The following is a 19,414-nucleotide window of genomic DNA, read 5'->3' on the forward strand; positions in this document are numbered from 1 at the left end:
GGCTTACTCTCCCTCATGCGTCATCTATGCATTTCAATCTGTGACCTTTTAAAATTTGGAATTCACCCCACCCCCAACCCCACAACACTTACGTATATATCTATAAATTGTATATAACTTATTTACTCATATTAATATCTGTCTCCCCCTCCAACTTAGTACGGTCCTCTGCACATAGTAAACTCTCAATAAATAAAATTTATTGACTGGGGAAAGATCTTCACAGCTCTATCTATCCCAGCTTCACAGAAAGGACCAAGGAAGAAGCTGGCAAAGTCAGAGTCCCCAGAATCTCTCCTCTCCAAAGGACTTTTACCACAACAGCTCCTCACTCTCTCAACCAAAAATTCCCCCATTCATTTTAAAAATATGGATGTTTAGTGGTCTGGCATCCCACCTCCAGGAAATATCTCACTAGTAGTGATTGGCAAGTGCTTAAAACATTTTCACATTATACAACATGTCTGACAGCTACGGGACTTATGCCCTAAAATTTTCAATTCAGTTTTTAAGATAGCAATAAGGCAAACAACTTAAGACACAATCTGGACTTGACCCTTTACATGGTACCACAAGAGAAAAGAGCTGCAGAAAACATTCAACTTTGAATGTAAAGCCTTTAATTTCCTCCTTACACTCAGCTACTCAGAAACCAATCAAGGCCCCATTAGACCTATAAGTGCACGTGCTGAGGTGAAGAGGGAGGTAGAGCCACCATCTCCAGAAGGCTCACAGACGTTCCTTTCATGACTATGAAAATTGCTTCAGGATTGCTGAAGGTTTCAGGTTTTCAGGTTGTTGCTTGGTATTTAGATTGTATTTTTTGATAGCTATAGATCTTTGAAGACATTGCTCATCAAATCCCTGTGAAATGACCATCATTGGGGAAACCAAAACAGACAGGGGTGTGTGTCACATATTCCAAATCATTCCCAGTTAAATGGGATTAGAACCCAGCATTGTTACAATCCCTGAAACACCCCACTTAACTTCAGTCACAGTAATAATTGCATTCATTAAGTGCTTATTCTGTATGTGCCAAGCACTATACTAAATGCTGAAGTATTTTTGGCATGTTTTGTTTTTCTGGTATTTAAGTGCTTACTATGTGCCAGAGACTGTACTAAGCACTGAAGTAGATACAAGCTAATCCATCTGGACTCAGTTCATGTCCCACAAGGGACTCAACTTCAATCCCTGTTTTACAGATAAGGTAAGTGAGGGACAGAGAAGTTAAGTGACTCGGCCAAGGTCACACAGCGGACAAGTGGCAAAGTCGGCATTAGAACCCAGGTCCTTCCGACTCCCAGGCCTGTGCTCCATCCATTAGGCCATGCTGCTTCTTTACAAGATAGATTGGACATAGTCTCTCACCCACACAGGGCTCTAGGAAGTCAGAAAGGGCAGAAACCCAGGACTGGTCATATAGTAAGCAATTGTTATTACTAGTACAGTGTCTGGTCATAGTAAGCGCTTAACAAATTCATTCAGTTGTATTTATTAAGTGCTTACTGTGTGCAGATCACTGTACAAAGTGCTTACAAATACTACCATCATCATCACTATCACCTTAAATAAGGCTGCCATTTTCATAGAGTGCTGCTGCCCCTTCAGCACCAGGAAAGTCATTTGGGGCTTCTTACTTTAGGTTAGAATTATTGGAAGGGAAAGGGATATTTCCCATCAATAGAATAGGCACTTAATTCTTTTTCCAGAGGCAGTGACAGTTTGCTCTGGTCCCTCCACCCTCTCTCACCAGTTTCCATGTGACCAGTGTCACAGGCACAGAGAAGCAACATGGTCTAATGAGAAGGGCATGGGCCTAAGAGTCAGAAGACCCTAGTTCTAATTCCAACTCTGCCACTTGTCTGCTGTGTGACCTAGGACAACTCACAGCTTCTCTGTGTCTCATTTCCTCATCTGTAACATGGCTACTCCACCCCTGTTCTCCCTCCTACTTAGACTGTGAGCCCTGGGAGGGACAGGGACTGCATCCAACCTGATTAACTTTTATCTACCCCAGTGCTTAGAACAGCGCTTGACATATAGGAAGCACTTCAATAACACAATCATTATAATGATGATGATGACTATGACTGTGATTATTACCAGTACTCATTGTGTAATGGCTGGCAGGGGAAGAATGTGCAGTCTACAGTTGAGGAACAGACAGTCTCTCCAGCAGCAACCACTACTGAATTTTCATCTGCTTCCTAAACCGCTGTTGAGGGTGGCACCTCATTAGCCTGGCAGTTGGTAGAGGGATTGGATGGGGGATGGGGAAGTCTTCAATTCCTAGTGAAAAGACTCATGCTGAGTATTTAAAACAGGTTCTGGGGTTCCCGAAACAGAACCAGACAGAGGACAATTTAGGGTCCGATTAAAAAGTGGGCAGAGGTCCATCGTATTTATCGAGCGCTTACTGTGTGTAGAGCACTGTACTAAGTGCTTAATAATAATGATCATGATGATGATGATATTTGTTAGGTGCTTACTATGTGCCAGGCACTGTATTAAGTGCTGAATCACCAGGGAAATCTTTCTGGAGCCCAGCTTCAATCAGTTAAGTCCCTTCCCTTAAGTGCTGGGGTGGATTGAGTTGGACACAGTCCCCGTCCCATATAGGCTTCACAGTCTCAATCTCCATTTTACAGATGAGGTAACTGAGGCACAGAGAGGTGAAGTGACTTGACCAAGGTCACACAGCAGACAAATGGTGGAGCCAAGTTCAGAAAGCGTGATCTTCTGACTCCCAGGTCCATGCTCTATCCACCCACCCCATGTTGATTCTCAAGCGTTTGGAAGAGAACAATATAACAGACACAGTCTCTACCCACAACAAGCTTACAGTCTAGAGGAGTTTGAGAAGCAGAGGTTCGTGGCTTCCGGGCAAAGCCTGCTTCAAGCCAACTGGCTCTGACCCAACCGGTCGCCCAGCTTTGGCTAGGAGCCAGGTAGGAGAGTGGCGGGGCAGCGGAAGCCGGGCACCCTCTGAGAGCGACTTAGCCCGGCTCATTCCCATGCCACCAAGGAGCCAAAGCCCCAGAGGGCCCTGCTGATGTGAAGTCTGGACTGGTGGAGCACTGCACCCTTGTTAATCCCTTCAGCCTGGTTTAAACTCGGAGGGTACATTTCCCCGTGGAAACGGACAAGAAGCAGGGTGGCTTAGTGGGTAAAGAATCAGAAGGACCTCGGTTCTAATCCCAGCTCTGCCATATGTCTGTGGTGTGACCTCGGGCAAGTCACTTAACTTCTCTGGACCTCGGTTACCTCGTCCGCAAAATGGGGATTAAGTGTGTGAGCTCCATTTGGGACAGGGACTGTGTCCAATCTGATTAACTTTTCTCTACCCCAGCGCTTAAACCAGTGCTCAGCACACAGTAAGCACTTAATGAGTACTATAATAATTAGTATTATTATTATATAGCATCACATAAGCTTGAAATGGGCATTACTTAGGGAATTTGAGGACACGTGGGTGAAAAAGCAAAAAAGATGGGAAGGAAAAAAGTATTTTGGGACACTTGCTATATACTGCGCAGCCCTCTTCTTCACCCCTCTCCAGCAATAAATTGAACCTCTCTGGGGAAACCCTGAGACAGGGAAGACAACCCTTTAGAAGATACACACAATCTATGTGTTTATTGATCGGTGTATACCTGCCTCTGAGACGGACTGGGGGAGGGAGGTAGAAAGGTGAAAGGAAACCCAGTTTCTATATCGAAACAATTGCAATCATGTTCTCCCCAAGCCAGCAGAAGATTCACCAGCAAGATGTGTAATTTCTAGTTACTAATTGTGATGCCCTGCAGCTTGCTGGGCTAAAAATAGGATCCGCTTTTTGTTGAGTAGGTTAAAAAATAGAAGTTCACGTGCAGCTACAGCAGTACCACTTTGCAAAGAGACCAACTGAGCAGCCTTTCAATGGACTCTCTCCTCCACAGCCACTGAAGTGCTGACACCCCGGCAACCCAGATCCACATCTTGGCATAACTGATGACTTCTACTGGGTAAGGTGGCATATTCTTGGCCCAGTTTACTGGAGGTTGTGAGTTATAAGCAATAAACTGTGCCCAGAAATCAGTAAAAATATCTGGACCTCCCTCTATTTTCCTGTAGCCTTCTTAGCCCACGATCTGTAGGGGATTCAGAGTAGAGGAGTAGCCTCTACACGGGAGCGTAATAGTGAAGTAGGTACTGCAAAATCTGAAGCTGGATAAATGCAACCTGCTCAAATGACCTTCACCCTACCTTCTTCTTTGGTGCTAATTTGGTCCCCATGAAAACTGAAAAGTAGTGTGGTGCAGTGGATAGAATGCAGGCCTGGGAGTGGGAAGGACCCGGATTCAAATCCCAGCTCTACCACTTATCTGCTGTGTGTGCTTGGGCAAGACACTTGACTGCTCTGTGCCTCGGTTACCACATCTGTAAAGTGGAAATTCCCCTCTCAGGATCAAACCTGGAGAGTTTCCAGTACTCTACCAGTCTTGGCTGCGGGAGGGAGAGTCAAGCAGGGGCCTACCCATTCCATTCCTGGCTTGGGCACTGGCTAGTGAGTGGAAGGCAATCTGCTAAAAGTCAAAACTCACCCGTGCTGGGCAGCAGCAGCATGAGAGAGAGTCGAGGGTAGAGACTCAAGTTTCCTGTGCAGAAGAAGGCGGTGGTAAGCCACTTTCACATTGTTACCAAGAAAACTCTAGGGATACACTACCATAGATTGCAGATAGAGGTGGGGCGTTCTGGGAGAGAAGTATCCATGGGTTGGAAACGACTCGACAGTTTGAGACAAAATGGGGATTAAGACTGTGAGTCCCATGTGGGACAGGGACTGTGTCCAACCTGATTAGCTTGTATCTACCCCAGCACTTAGTACAGTGCTTGGCACATAGTAAGTGCTTAACAAATGCCATTAAAAACAAAAATCTCAAGTACAATGTAGAGAAAAACCCGAGGTTACCAAGTCTCTTGTTCTGAGTCAGGTTCTTAGATACAACATGCTCAAGAGAACCATAAGATCTGAGCCACTTGGATGTTTTTCATAAACAGGTAAAGGAAGGAGGCGTGTGGTTCTTTATCCAGCTGGTAGCTACTGATGCACTCTGGGCTTCATACTTCCATTTGGTGAAAGAAATGATTGAGTAGCAGCATTCCTCTGGGGATCAGCAACATTTTCCCTTCTGCCCCCCCAGTTGTCATAGAGTTCTTGTATTATGCATTACTATGATAAGAAACTGTGTGGCCTAGTAAGAAGCAGCATGACCTAGTAGATAGAACACAGGTCTCAGAATCTGAAAGATTTGGGCTATAATCCCAGCTTTGCCACTTGTCTGCAGTGTGACCCTGGTAAATCACTTTACTTCTCTGTACCTCAATTCCCTCATCTGTAAAATGGGGTTGAAGACTGTGTCCAACTTAATTAACTTGTACCTACCCCAGTGCTTAGAACAGTTCCTGGCATGTTGTAAGATCTTAATAAATACCATTTAAAAAAGAATCCATTCACTAGCTATGTAAGCCGGTAGCGGCGGCTGGGGGTGGGTGAGGCAGCGGGGTGGGGAGGGGGGTGTATCCAGAAATGAAGACTCAGGGAGATGAGGGCTTATTCTACCCCACAACCTCAATTCTACCTTGAAAACTAGAAATATATGTCTTGTTTCTGCTGTGCTTTCCCAACTGCTTAGTTCACTGCTCTGCACTGTAGATTGTAAGTTACTTATGGGCAGGAATCATATCTACGAACTCTCTTGTACTCTCCCCAGTGCTTAGTATAGTTGCTTAACACACAGTAAGTGCTCAGTAAATACCACTGATGAAATATCACTGGTTGACTGATTCAAAAGGAAACCTCTAGGGTTTTTTTTTCCTAGGCAAAGACTCTAAGCATCTCCTCTGTACTTTCCAGAACTACTCAAGGAAGCGGAAGGACCCCTTAGAATAAGTTAGAACAGAAGATCAGCAGCTAGAGTTTCCATCAGTGCTGTCCGTAACCCCGAATGGGTGCCTTACCTTCTCTGAGCTGCAATTAACCCCCAAATAAATCCATCCCAAGCTTTCAAGTATCTTAGAAGTACTAACAAAGGGATGGCTTTTTGGCTTTAAATGATCTTTGGGGATTCAAGGCCTCAAAAAGGAGTGCACCTCATCTTGACTAAGTTCAGAGAAGCTTCGCAGTAGGTGTATTTGGTGCGATTTCAGCCTACTCTTGTGCCGTCACCCTTCCATTTCTAAAGAGAACCAACGTTTCAGGAGCAGGTTTGCTCTTAGTGACTAGATCCTGGATTTGGATTCTGTCACAGAACAGGTCTTTGTGGGATGTGATGGACAAGCAGTACAACAACTTAATTGAAAGGTCTCTAAGTGTCATATTTTTGTGAGAACATATAATTAAGGTGCACGAGATGGCACTGCAAACTGATAGGATGATAATTGTATGCTTTTCTGGAGTTAAAATGTATATTCTCTACCCAAGTATATTTAAGCAAATTGTCTGCCGGATACTTTAACTTCAGCTGTCTGCATCTTTTATGAGTCCATTAAGCAATCTCAGCCTTCTCCTATTTTCCTTGTCTTGTTTACCAAGAATGAATTTCCCCTTCCCTCCGGTCCACTCAAATTGGAAAGTCAGAAAAGCAAACAGGCCCAGGGATTTAAAAAGAGAAATCAAATAAAAGTCGCCCTGGGAGTTAGTAGATGCAAAGAATCATATTAAGCCCACTTGAGCATCTGATCCACTGAACAGTCTGCCTAGTGCAACCAAAGGACTGAATCTTAAAGGTTGGTTACACAAAGCACATTCCCTCCATAATCACTTGTCTTTATGACCAAGCCACAGATAACAGCCGTTTATCGGGTAACTAAAGGAGGTATATGGCTCACCTTTACCTGTAACACTCCAGGTCCGAGCCCTTTACAGAGGTTCTCCTTCTTTCCTAAACATATTCTCCCTGCAGGTCACTTTCAGAATTCCAAAATGGGGTAGAAAGCATCAGGGAAAGTGCCAGCCAATCCACTTGACTGCTGCACTTTGCAGTCAGACAGACAGGTGTAGCAACAAAACTCGGACATGAACCCAGCTAAAGCATCACTTCCTAAACCAAGGCTGCGTTATTTCCCTTTGAAGGGGACATGCCAGGCTAATCTAATGAATTCAATTCGTTTCAGGTGTGAATTAATTAGATTTGGGAATTGCTCCAAAATTCAGTATCAGATTTGTCTCCTTTTAGCCTCTCGGGTTAAATTCCCTCCTGACTTCCAAATGCATCCATACTCAGGAAATAGTGGCTACTTTAAGCCCCATTATTCAGGTGTAAATCTTATGTAGTTTCACTCTATTTGGTGGGGTATTTGGGTACAACACCTGGGGTTCACATCTGAGTTACTGGCCTAGTGAAGACTCAGGGTTCTGAAGTGACAGAGTTTCAACAGCTCCAATCGTATTCGCGTTTCCTCTTTGCTTGGTGACCTGCCAGCAGCCAGTAAACCCATCTTTAAGAAATTAGCAATTTTGCTCAAAAGCAAGATGTGAACAGCTGCGCTTGTTTGTTGCAAACTCTCACTCTACTTTGCCTTGAGAGCTTCGGTGGTTAAAATGAACTTAATATTTATTGATGTTGGGAGTGTTCACAGCAATCAGTCTGGTTACTCAGACCTTGAGCCCCAGATAAGATCGCTTTAGCTAACATAGGAAGCCCAGCAGGCTTTTCCTCCACTGAGGTTGAACCTGTTCTATGAGGGCAATTAAACTATTTAACTTTTGTTAATTCCCCAACCACTGACTGGATTCTTCTCACCCTCCTACAGTGAGGTAGGAGGCCCCGTAGGAGGGCAAGTGAGGGGAAAATTGAAGAGTGGCCTTTCATTTCTTTGGTGTTGAGTGAGTCACTCTTACAACACTTGCTATAAGGCATTTCCCCTGATTTTGGCCTAGATTAGGCTAAAAATTAAAAGGCTCACACCTTTAATATTTGCCAGTGGGGAGTTACAGAGGTCAGGGTAGTACAAGCGTCACTGCCCCCAAGGAAATATGATCAGAAGAGTGACCCCAGAAGAGTGACCCGGAAATCTTCAGAACATCTGTCTGGAGACCGGTGAAGGGATTGTGATAAACTCTGGCTTGGCCTTCCAACTCAAAGATTTTGTTTCTCCAGAAGAAAATAGATGGTTAGGGGACTATTTTAGAAAATTTGCTATCTTTAAGGAAGAGGGAAAGAGCTATTGTGTGTGTGTGCGTGTGGGTGTGCATGGCAGGACACATTTATTCAGGTTGGATGAAGTCTCCTGCCAGGAATGGCACACGTATGCTAGAACAGTTCTCTCTGAAAGAGCTATCAGTCATCAGTGTACAGAGAACAACAAAAGAACAATTATTTGGCTGGACTAATGTCCTGCTTGGGTGGGGGGAATGATAATTTTCATTCTGTGAGCTGAAGCCTGGGAAGAGGAGTCTTTTTCTTTTCCCCCTCCATGATCTCAGTGGGAAATAGGTTTAGGTTTTGAAATACAGTGGGAGGGTGGAAACTACAGCTACTCAGACCCAAGGACCCACAGTCCAGTCCTGCGATCCCACCTACGCGTCTGATTGGGCCTGAATTTGATCTCCATAGATAGACTGACACGAGAAAGAGAAAGAAAACAGGACCTTGTTTCCTCCTAAAACAGACTTTGTTAATTCACATGATTCAAACACCAGGGTCAGTGAGACCCCCTTACCTTCGCCCACCCTTTCACCAGTCACTGGATTATCTAAAACTTCAGAAAGGCCCAGAAAACCATAGCAGGAGTGAACAGGTAATGGAATCCACAACTCTCCACATAATAATATTAATAGCAGGATTCGCTACACCTTACTATGTGTCAAGCCCTGGGGCATATAGAAGAGAATCAGGTTAGACACAGTTCCTGTCCCACATGGGACTCTCAAGGGGAAGGGGGACCAGGCATTGAAACCCCATTTTACAGATGAGGAAAGCGAGGCTCGGAGGAATTAAGTGACTTGCCCAAGATCATCCAGCAAGAGTAGTAATGGTATTTCTTAAACCCTTACTGTGCTGAACACTGTACTAAGCCCCGGATCCAGTGCCATGCCTGGGGAAGATTGGTTCAGACTCTGGGCGGCTGTTCAAACCACCAGGGTGATATGAAAAGTGAAAACCTAGACAGCCCAGAGACGACAGAGGCAAAGGCTCAGAAGGCCGGACACACCCTCACCCAGAGCAAAGCTGCAGCATCACCACAGCCCCAAAACTCCAGAGCAACTTCGGTGCGGTTTCCCAAGCTGGAGTATGAGCCACGCCGACCTTCGTACAAAGAAAGAAAAACACAACTCCCTATGTCGATAAACCAAAAACCATTTTGCGGAGCAGGCGGAAGCTTGGAGGAGACACCTTTCCAAGAGAGTTCTCTGAAAAACGCTAAAGTTTTGTTCCAGATCTTTTTTGTTCTTTCGATTAGTTGCAGCCATCTACATTCTTTCCCGGAATAAGAGGAGAAAATTAGAGGAAGCAGTCTTACAGCCAGCTAGAGAGATGGGGAATAGGCCTTTTATTCAGAAAATATTTTTTAAGTGGAACCAACCTTATGTTGCAAACCGCATTGATTTCGGGTAACACTTAAACCCTAGAGATGCTCAGAGGAGAGGGTGCAGAAGCACAAAAGGGCTTCCTTATAAGACATCCCATCTTGGATAGGGAAAAGAAGAGGAACCAAATCCAACTCATTCTAGGAGCTCCAAAGTACGAGCCTGATGTATTAACCCGTTAAGTTCAGGGTCAGGTGGGCAAACGGAGGGGCGAGCCGAGAGTGCTTGGAGATCAGGTGATAATGCCATCCGACAGAAGCTAGTAAAAGTAGCCCAGAGTGGAAACTCTCTTCCTCCCTCTCTCGGCCAGGGATCCAAGCTGTCAAACCCTTACGGAGTTTCCCTGGGGCACGTTTTTTTTTCGGCCCAAATTAGGCATATTGACGTGTCCTTTCCTGCTCCTTTCATGGGGAGAGGAAGGTGGGAGTCGCCTAACCTGCTGCACGGGTTTCCGGCTCCAAAAAAGGAGAAGGTGGGGGCTGCTGAGTCGCCTCCCTCCCCGGGTAAACAGCAGCTTGCCTAAAACCTCTCCGGGCTCTGCTCCTTTTGAATTGGGCGATGTCCCCCGCAGCCAACCGCCAGCCGAGCTAAGGACCGACGTCAGCCCCGAGCTGCAGAGCTGCAGCAGCTCCGGTTTTCTTCTGCAAAGAGCTGGGGGAAGCTTCAGATCCGAGAGGCGGCCAGAAGAATAATAGCCGGGCTGCGGACACAATGCTCGCAGCCTGAGCCTCAGGCCCCTTTGCCACAGCCCTGAGATTTAAATCGACGCTTATGTACATACTCCAGAGGACAATGAGGGTAAGGTCCCCCTCTCTTCTACCTGAGTAGAAGGAAGGCCTTTGGAGGGGGGAAATCTGCAGAAACGTAAGATCGTTGTGCTTGTGAGTCGGGGCAAAGTGCAGAAATGTTTTTGCGTGTTGTTGGGTTTGTTTTGGTTTGCTGAGCCCTAGCTAGAAGCGAGGCACAAGTGGAAGCCCGCCCCGTAAAAGAGAAATCTTAAATCCATCTTGGGCTCTCGTAATCGGAGGTGCAGGTACTTTGCACCGGCTTGAAACTTGGGGTGTCTCGAGGGGACTGGAGAGAAATCGTAATAATGATGGGATCCGGCACTAAGCGCTGAAGATCAATTGCGTTTATTTGCGGCAGGGATCGTCTCTGTTGCTGCAGTGTACCTTCCCGAGCGCTTAGTAAAAATCGTAATAAGTATGGTGTTTGTTGAGCGCTCCCCGGGTGCCGAGCACTGTCCTAAGCGCTGAAGATCGCTTCTGTTTATTACGGGCAGGGATGGTCTCTGTTGCTGTAATGTACCTTCCCGGGCGCTTAGTAAAAATCGTAATAATGATGCTATTTGGTGAGCGCTCGCTGTGTGCCAAGCACTGTTCTAAGCGCCGAAGATCAATTCCGTTTATTAGGGGCGAGGATCGCCCCTGTTGCTGTGGTGTACTTTCCCAAGCGCTTAGTAAAAATCGTAATAATGATGGTATTTGTGGAGCGCTCCCTGTGTGCTCAGCACCGTTCTAAGCGCTGAAGATCGCTTCTGTTTATTACGGGCAGGGATCGTCTCAATTGCTGGAACGTACCTTCCCAAGCGCTTAAGAAAAATCGTAATAATTTTGGTATTTGTCGAGCGCTCGCTGTGTGCCAAGCACTGTTCTAAGCGTCGATGATCAGTTCCGTTTATTATGGGCAGGGATTGCCTCTCTTTATTGCTATATTGTGCCTTGCCGAGCGCCTAGTACAGCGCTGTGCACACAGTAAGCGCTCAATAAATAGGATGGAAGGACTATCGCTGCTTCCAGGAGTTTGGTCCGGGCTCGGGGGTCACTTGTTTCTTGGGGTTTGGGGCAAGGTTTGAGCGTCGTCCGGAAACCTTTGCTTTGGGGGCGAGGGGGGGGGGGTGGTCTCTGTTCCGAAACCCCGAGAAGGACCTTTCTTGAGGAGGGAGCCCTTGGGAGAGAATCCTAAGGTGCAGGTGGCGCAATGGAATAATTGTAATAATCGTGATCACGGTATTTGTTAAGCGCCGACACCGTTCCAAGCGCTGGGGTGGATTCAGTATAATCAGGTTGGACGCAGTCCTTGTCCCACAAGGGCCTCACAGTCTCCATCCCCATTTTGCGGATGAGGTGACTGAGGCGTAGAAAATAATAATAATGAGGATGGTATTTGTTAATCGCTTACTATGTGCCAGGCCCTGTACTGAGCGCTGGGGTGGATACAAGCAAATGGGGTTGGACACAGTCCCCGTCCCACTTGGGGCTCAGCCTTAATCCCCATTTTACAGATGAGGTAACTGCGGCTCGGACAATGATAGTAATAATTGTGCTATCTGTTAAGCGCTTACTACGTGCCAGGCCCTGTACCGAGCGCTGGGATGGGTACAAGCAAATCGGGTTGGACAGTCCCTGTCCCACGTAGGGCTCACCGTCTCAGTCCCCATTTTACAGATGAGCTAACTGAGGCCCAGAGAAGTGAAGTGACTTGCTCAAGGTCACACAGCAGACAAGTGGCAGAGCTGGGATTAGAGCCCACGACCTCTGACTCCGAAGCTGCTTCTCTAAAGTTGGTGGAGCCACCCTGCCTCCTTCCCCCGATGCCCCCAGACTCAGGCTAGTCCACGGCAAGAGAAGCTCAGAGAGGGTCGGGGGGCTCAAACAGAGAGCCACTCTCTGTTTTCAGAGCGTCTAGCATCCAGACTTCCCGTCAAACGTTTGGAGAGGATGGAAGTCCCTGGACTCCCGCATTGTGCAGTGCGGACACCGCCTGGGAGAAGCTCAAAAGAAAAGGCACCGAGGTGTCGAATGCCACTTAAAGGGTTTGGCCCAGAGAGAAGACGCTTTTGTTTGCCTGCTTGCAAGACTGCAGTGTGTGTGTGCGTGTGTGTGTGTTTGTTTTTGGTCATTCTCCCCGGGAAGCCCAGCTTTTATACCGTAAAATAAATAATAATGATAATAACGGCTTAAGTTGAGCGCTTACTGTGTGCCAGGCACTGTACCAAGCGCTGGGGTGGATACAAGCAAATGGAGTTGAACGCAGTCCCTGTCCCGCGTGGGGCTCACTCACCCCAGCGCTTCGTCTCAATCCCCATTTTACAGATGAGGTAACTGAGGCATAGTGAAGTGACTTGCTCAAGGCCACACAGCAGACAAGCGGCAGAGTCGGGATTAGAACCCATGCCCTTCTGACTCCCAGGCCCGGGCTTGACAAGGCTTGGGAGCCGAGTCGGACCTGCTGGGAGTCCAAACCCAATCAGGGGCATTGCCAACAAGCCTCCTATTTTTTCACCTTCCTGCCACCCTCCTGAACAAACAACCCCGGAGTTCTCCAACTCCAGTTTCCAGGAAATCGGGTCCCACCCACTGATCCTCAGGAAAAGTAGGAATCCAGTCTGCCCTGCCTTGGCCGGTGTTCCATCAGTGCCTGATTGCAGTCGGGGCTCTGGTTGTATTTTCATGACCCCAGAGACGGGCACCCACTGTGTCCGCTGCCGGAAGGAAGCCAAGGGGCTGGCAATGTGGGTCGCTCACTTCGATTATGCACCTGTAGAGCCTCCCTTCACTGTCCAGTTGCAGAAGAGTAGAAGGGAGTCGGTACTGGGCCTCCGCCTGTCTGGAATAAAGCCGGCCACACGTGTCTGTGGCTCAGCCCGGCCGTGATTCATGTTTAGAGATCTTAATGAGGAAGCACTTTTCTCTCATTATGGTTCATCCCTCGGTATTATATGATGGTGATATTTGCTGCATTCTACACATTGTTTTGATTCTGAGAGCCGCATTAGTCACGAAAACATGTAAGGATGGGACGGTGGGAGGGACGGGGTGGGTGTGTGAGCGTTTGACGGCCCTCCCTGGTAGGAGCCAGTTGAAGTTTCTCCCGGGCAGTGTCCGCATTGCACGCTGCAGGAGTCCAGGGACCTCTAACCTCTCCCATCTTTTGACGGGATGTCTGGATGCTAGATGCTCTGAAAGTGGTGAGTTGCTCTCTTTTTTTCCATCGCATCCTCTCTGAAGGAAGGAGGGAGGGTAGCCGGATGGCCAGTGGATGAGAAGTTTGGCTTCACTTCAAAAGCCTCACCACTGATGAATCAATCAATCATTTATTGAGTGCTTACTGTGTGCAGAGCACTGTACTAAGCACTTGGGAGAGTATAACATAACAGAGTTGGTAGACACGTTCTCTGTCCACAGTGAGCACTGAGTTGATGAACAGTGGTGTTCACCCTGCTGCTCGTGCTCTTTACTATGGAACCTGAGCTAAGATTATAAACTAGTAACTCAGTTTAACCTGCTAAGCATTGTTATTGATTACATTTTGGTGGTCTGGCACAGCCGAGATAATGAGCACTGACTCAGGGTAAAGGCCTTAAGGGCCTCGGTTAGTGGACCTGATGAGAAATTTACAGTACTCTGGGTTCTTTCTATTTTCCTCATGTTCAGTGTCCATGGGAATCTGGGAAACTGAGGATAGGTGCTGCAGGCAGATACTCGTGTTCTCCATGATGTGGAAAGCAAGAGGAGGTGGGGACAGAACCGCCGGTAGAATTTTGTAGTTGAATGATTTTTGAGAACTTCATGTAAGACTGGCCTGCGAGAGGGGCAACAGGTGGAGAGGATGGTGTTTTGGTCGGAGAGTGAGGAGATTGGGGCTCTAACCGTGTGAGAACAGGCCGCAGTAATGTCTGTAGCCTTCTTTCAGACTCCCCAGAGAAAGACACTCTCTTGTCCTAGGGAATTGAGCCCAATAAAAGTTGGGATAGCCAATTTAGAAAACCAGATCTGTGGTTGCTTACAGAGTGGTGTTTTACTTAGAGGAGCCCGGCCGTGAAGGTTAGGGTTGATCAGGCTTAAGATCAATAAATGGACTTCCTAAGGAAAAGCTCAAACCGATTGAACTTACTGCTCTCCTGGGAGCGGTAGCAAGTATATTTATCCTCATGCTTGGGAAAGGAACAAGACCCTGGAAAGGGAGGTAATTTGTCCAAAGTCACAAACCCAGGGCCCTCGAGAACCTCTCATTCCTTAGGTTTCCTCATCTTTTAGGTGAAGCTTGAGAATTTCCTAGGCCCTTTTTAATTCTGGTTTTGAAAGAAAGCCAAACCTTAACCATTTCAATACCCTTTGGATGTCGGGTGTTGAATTGACACCGATATCCTTTCTGTCACTGTAGCAACCACCATTTGAGGGAAGAAAAATAGATGCCTCTTTTTTTAAAGATGGAAGCGGTTGAAGTGAAACCTTCTGGAATTCAGGTGGGGGTTTAATTTGTCAGAGGTGAGGTGAGCAAGCGCAGCAATCTCACTGACTGTGGACCTGTTGCTCTAAATATGGAAGAAGAGCCACCGTTGATGGAGCGGAGGTGGAAAGAGAGAGGGACCTGAAGGGAGAAAAGATCCTCGTTCCCGGGAGGACCCCAGAGTAGCGGGGAATAGCAGTGATTTTTCTGTAATGATGCACGTCTGTCCACAGGAGCCTCAGTGAGGAAGTCACTTCCCTTCCCAAGGCAAAGTGTCAGCCAGTTACTAAACCACTAGCCAGGTATCTCAGCTTCCCCCTGCCACCCCACACTTGCAGTTTCAGGCCGCAGCAGCTCGGCTCAGAGTTTCACAGAACCCCTGGAGGGTGGGTAGGTAGGTGGGTACTCAGACTTCAGGAGTAGAGAGTAGGCAGCTTGGAATGTGTCCTCCTAAACTCACCAGCCACAGGGCAGCGCTCAGTAGACAGAGGACACTTGTGGAAAAAAGCTGTTGATTCTGCTTTAAATGCTATATTTATAGTTGCATGTAGGAGGAACAAGAGCCGTGTTTGAGTGCGTGCCTGGGAAACAGGAATGCCTGGGTTCTGATCTCAGCTCTGACCCAGCCGGTCCTATGGCTTGGGACCAACCCTTCCTGGGTTTCAGCTTCCCCTTTTACCTCCCCAAAGTTTCTGTTTAAGTGAGACCAGGGTATTTTCCTGCTTCCCCGGGGTAATAGCAAGTGGAGCAATACCAGGGATGATCATCATCATCATCAACAGAACTGCAGATTCAATAGCAATTCGGAAGAGATCACCCTCTGTTCCCTAGGCTTGTGACTCCCTCCACGGGCAGCGTCAGACGTGAACATAAGCTTGCCCCAGGCTGGAAGCGGCCTTCCTTTACACTGGACAGACACACCCCGGATCCGAATTCAAAGCATAAATTTACCACCACCACCACCACTGTAAGCCGGCAAAAGTAGATCATCTCTCCCATAAGGCCGTTGGATGGGTAAACGGTGCAACGTCCGCCTGTTTCTTTCCCAGTGCTCTCTCCCTAGTTAAAATCCCAGACTGGATTTTTAGCTTTAAATCTGCCATGGGGAAGAAGTGTCTGACTCTTGATTGTTTTATGGGTAAGTTGGGAAGAGAAAGATTCCGCCAGCCACTCCCGAGCTGAGCTGGTGTTTAACTTTGGCAACAAAGGCATCTTGCAGGTGGGTGGCATCTGGGATTCTTCCCCCTCCACCATCCTTGCAGTGTTCCCTCAAATAGGCAATGTCTGTACAGTGCCTACGCTCAAATAGATCAGGCGAGAAAGAGAGAGAACAGGCAGCTCTCGCATAAAGAGACCCTTTGATAGCCCTCACCACCTCTCCATTTTTCCCCCTGCAGGAAACTATGCCCCAGACACCAATATTCTCCAGTATGCTCGGTTCCAGTTGTAGCGGTCAAGTGCAGCCGGACATGGGTGAGCGGAGTGGAGGAGACCTCGTTTTCCAGGACGGGAATCTGATCTCCGGATCTCTGGAAGCTCTGATTGAACATCTTGTTCCCACCATGGATTATTACCCGGATGTAAGTACTGTAAATTGCTTTGGGGAAGGCGGGGAGGGTTTGGTTTCCATCGGCTCCACTGGATTTAGGAAGAAGACTACAACCAGCTCCACCCTCACCCTCAAATCCAGAGCATTAGTGAGTGGCTCTTGCCTCAGACAAGAACCCTTGACCCATGTGCCAAAGGGGCAGTAGATCCTCGCGGCCATTCGTGATGTTTCTAATAGCTAAGCAGAACAAGAGCTTAAGTTAAGTTGTTAGGCTGCGGCATATTCCTGGGCCAGCTGCAAAAGGTGGCATTTTGAGCGGGCAATGAATAATAATAATGCTAACAGTTGTGGTGTTCATTAAGCACTTATTAGATGCCAAGCACCGTGGAAGATTCACTGCAGTCAGATCAGATTCAGTCCCTATCCAACACGGGGTTCCCAATCAAAGGGGGAGAGAAAACAGGTAATGAATCCCCATTTTGCAGATGAGGCAACTGAGGCACAGAACAATTTAGTAACTTGCAGGGCCACATGACAGGCGGCGGAGCCAGGATTTGAACCCAGTCCTCTGACTCCCAGGCCCGTGCTCTTTCCACTGGGCTCTTCTCTTTGCTTGATGGTCAGCAAGGTGGATGGGTGGGGTAAGTCTTGCCATCCTGAGTGTTGGCAGAGCTGGTCTACTTCACCTGAGCTCCACCTCTCCCCAATTTTGCCACCCTCAAGTACAGTTTCCCTTGGTGAGGGGGAGAGTGTTTTCAAATCAGAGGAGAGATCCACACCACTTAACCAGAGGGGAATTCAGCCAAATCTCAGAGATCTCCTGTAGTGTAAATATCTTACACCACCAGCCCCGCATTGCTGCAGGTGAAAAAGTCAAACACGTTTTTGCCCTAATAAGCCTGGGTGGTTGGGCAACAAAGGAAAATATCCCTACCTTGCTGTTTCTCTGTCAGACACACAGGATTTGGAAGGCAGAAAGGTCTGAGCGAAATGGACCCACCCAGAGACTGGCAGCAGCCACTGTTTGGATGGAATAATCAGTCATTAGTATTTATTTACTGAGCTCTTACTGTGTGCACAGCATTGTGCTACGTCCTCCTCTGTCATCTTGAGAATACACACAGTTTCTGAGGGTTAAGGGTCTGCCCCCCACCAAAATGGTTGTGCAAGGCTTGGCCTAGTCTAAAGAGCACAGGTCTGGGAGGCAGAGGTTCTAATTCCAGCTCCACACTTGCCTAGAGAAGCAGCGTGGCTCAGTGGAAAGAGCACGGGCTTGGGAGTCAGAGGTCATGAGTTTGAATGCCGGCTCTGCCACTTGTCAGCTGTGTGACTGTGGGCAAGTCACTTCACTTCTCTGTGCCTCAGTTACCTCATCTGTCAAATGGGGATTAACCGTGAGCCTCACGTGGGACAACCTGATTACCCTGTATCTACCCCAGTGCTTAGAACAGTGCTCTGCACATAGTAAGCGCTTAACAAATACCAACATTATTATTATTACTGTGTGACATTAGGCACATCACTTAACTTCTCTGGACTTCAGTTTCCTCATCTGTAAAATGGGGATTCAGCAACTCTTCTTCCCTTCCCCTCAGACTGTGAGCCCCGTGTGAGAAAGAAACTGTATCCAACGTGTTCATCTTGTGTCTACTTCAGTGCTTAGTACGTAGTAAGTGCTTAACAAATACCACAATTATTATTAACCTCCCTATGCTTGATTTTAAGTTAAGAAACGTGTCAGGCAGCCCAAGCCACGATATTGAAATAGGTGTGATCCTATCCATTCTGACTCCTTGCTGAACTTCCTGAAAGGCATTCAGGAGGTTTGAGTCATCTTTCTGAGGCGAAGGAAACAAGCAGAACAAGCGAGTTCATAACCTGCACCATATGTTCCACGGTGTGTTCCCATCCGTTAGGGAAGCAGCGTGGCTTAGTGGAAAGAGCATGGGCTTGGGAGTCAGAGGTCGTAGGTTCTAATCCCAGTTTAGCTGCTTACCAGCTGTGTGACTTTGGACAAGTCACTAAACTTCTCTGTGCCTCAGTTACCTCATCTGTAAAATGGGGATTAAGACTGGGAGCCCCACGTGGGACAACCTGATTGCCTTATTTCTATCCCAGTGCTTAGAACAGTGCTTGGCACATAGTAAGTGCTCAACAACTACTATTATTATTATTATCCGTTCATAGACTCCTGGGAAAATAGTACCTGAGAGGCTCTGGGATCCAGTTTGTGCTTCTCTAAAGAATGGGGGTTGTTGTTTATTCTTCTAAAAATGGTTTTCCATTCCCCGACATGCACCTCCCCAGGCAAAGCCCAGAGTCCTCTAAGGAGCTCCCTGCAGTTGGTCTCTACCCCATCAAGGATCTCACCAACCCTGTGGCCATCTCTCACCTTTCACACTTGGCTCTACTCAACTGCAGGCTCAGTATCGTACTTTTTGCACACAGTTAGCGCTCAATAAGTACCACTGGTGGATTCAGACTGACGTTTCGGAGACATGCCAGAGGCAGAAGGAGTGAAAGACCCTGATGCAAACTTGCAATTATCCAGGAGAATGTTGGGGGTCCTTCAGGGAGCCTGATACCTGAATTCCAGTCAATACTTTGGGTCTTCTTCCCCTCTCCAGTCTTACCAGGGCACAGGACAAGCAGCTCATATTCTCTCCCTCTCCCCAACCTCCGACAGAAGTGTGAAGTAGAAAAGTGGCTCAGAGGCCCTGGGAAGAGAACAATAATAATAACTGTAGTATTTGTTAAGCCCTTACTGTGTGCCAGACACTGTACTAAGCACTGGGAAATCCTTCAGATCCTTCAGATCAAATCCTACAAGCAAATCGGGTTGAACACAGTCCCTGTCCCACATGGGGCTCACAGACTTAGTCCCATTTTACAGACGAGGTAACTGAGGGCCAGAAAAATTCAGTGAGTTGCCCACGGTCACACAGCAGACAAGTGGCAAAACTGGGGTTAGAACAAGAAGCCCGGGTAATCCAAAGACCCGGCTCATCTGCGCAGGGATAATCTAGAGTCGGTGGTTTGCTTGAGGAAGTTCTTGT

At 47.4% G+C, this 19,414-nt stretch overlaps 1 protein-coding gene and 1 non-coding gene across 5 annotated transcripts in view; both read left to right on the forward strand.

Annotated features, from left to right (window-relative positions):
- RASGEF1A (RasGEF domain family member 1A) overlaps positions 1–19,414 on the forward strand; it is a 332,790-nt gene that overhangs the window by 286,151 nt on the left and 27,225 nt on the right. For 2 of the 4 annotated variants that reach the window (XM_007666238.3, XM_029060928.2), the window contains exon 2: positions 16,207–16,389. In XM_007666238.3, coding sequence (XP_007664428.1) covers positions 16,213–16,389 — 177 coding nt within the window. In that variant the 5' untranslated portion in view covers positions 16,207–16,212. Of the gene's footprint in view, positions 1–3,987; positions 4,011–10,125; positions 10,376–16,206; positions 16,390–19,414 lie in introns of those variants that run through there. The other 2 variants (XM_039911553.1, XM_007666237.3) reach the window with 2 other exon arrangements.
- Positions 4,442–4,579, forward strand: LOC114810594. The gene has a single exon (XR_003758290.1). It is a non-coding gene; the product is annotated as a small nucleolar RNA SNORA7 (small nucleolar RNA).

Source organism: Ornithorhynchus anatinus, chromosome 3 (assembly GCF_004115215.2).
Source record: "Ornithorhynchus anatinus isolate Pmale09 chromosome 3, mOrnAna1.pri.v4, whole genome shotgun sequence".
Lineage (NCBI taxonomy): Eukaryota > Metazoa > Chordata > Mammalia > Monotremata > Ornithorhynchidae > Ornithorhynchus > Ornithorhynchus anatinus.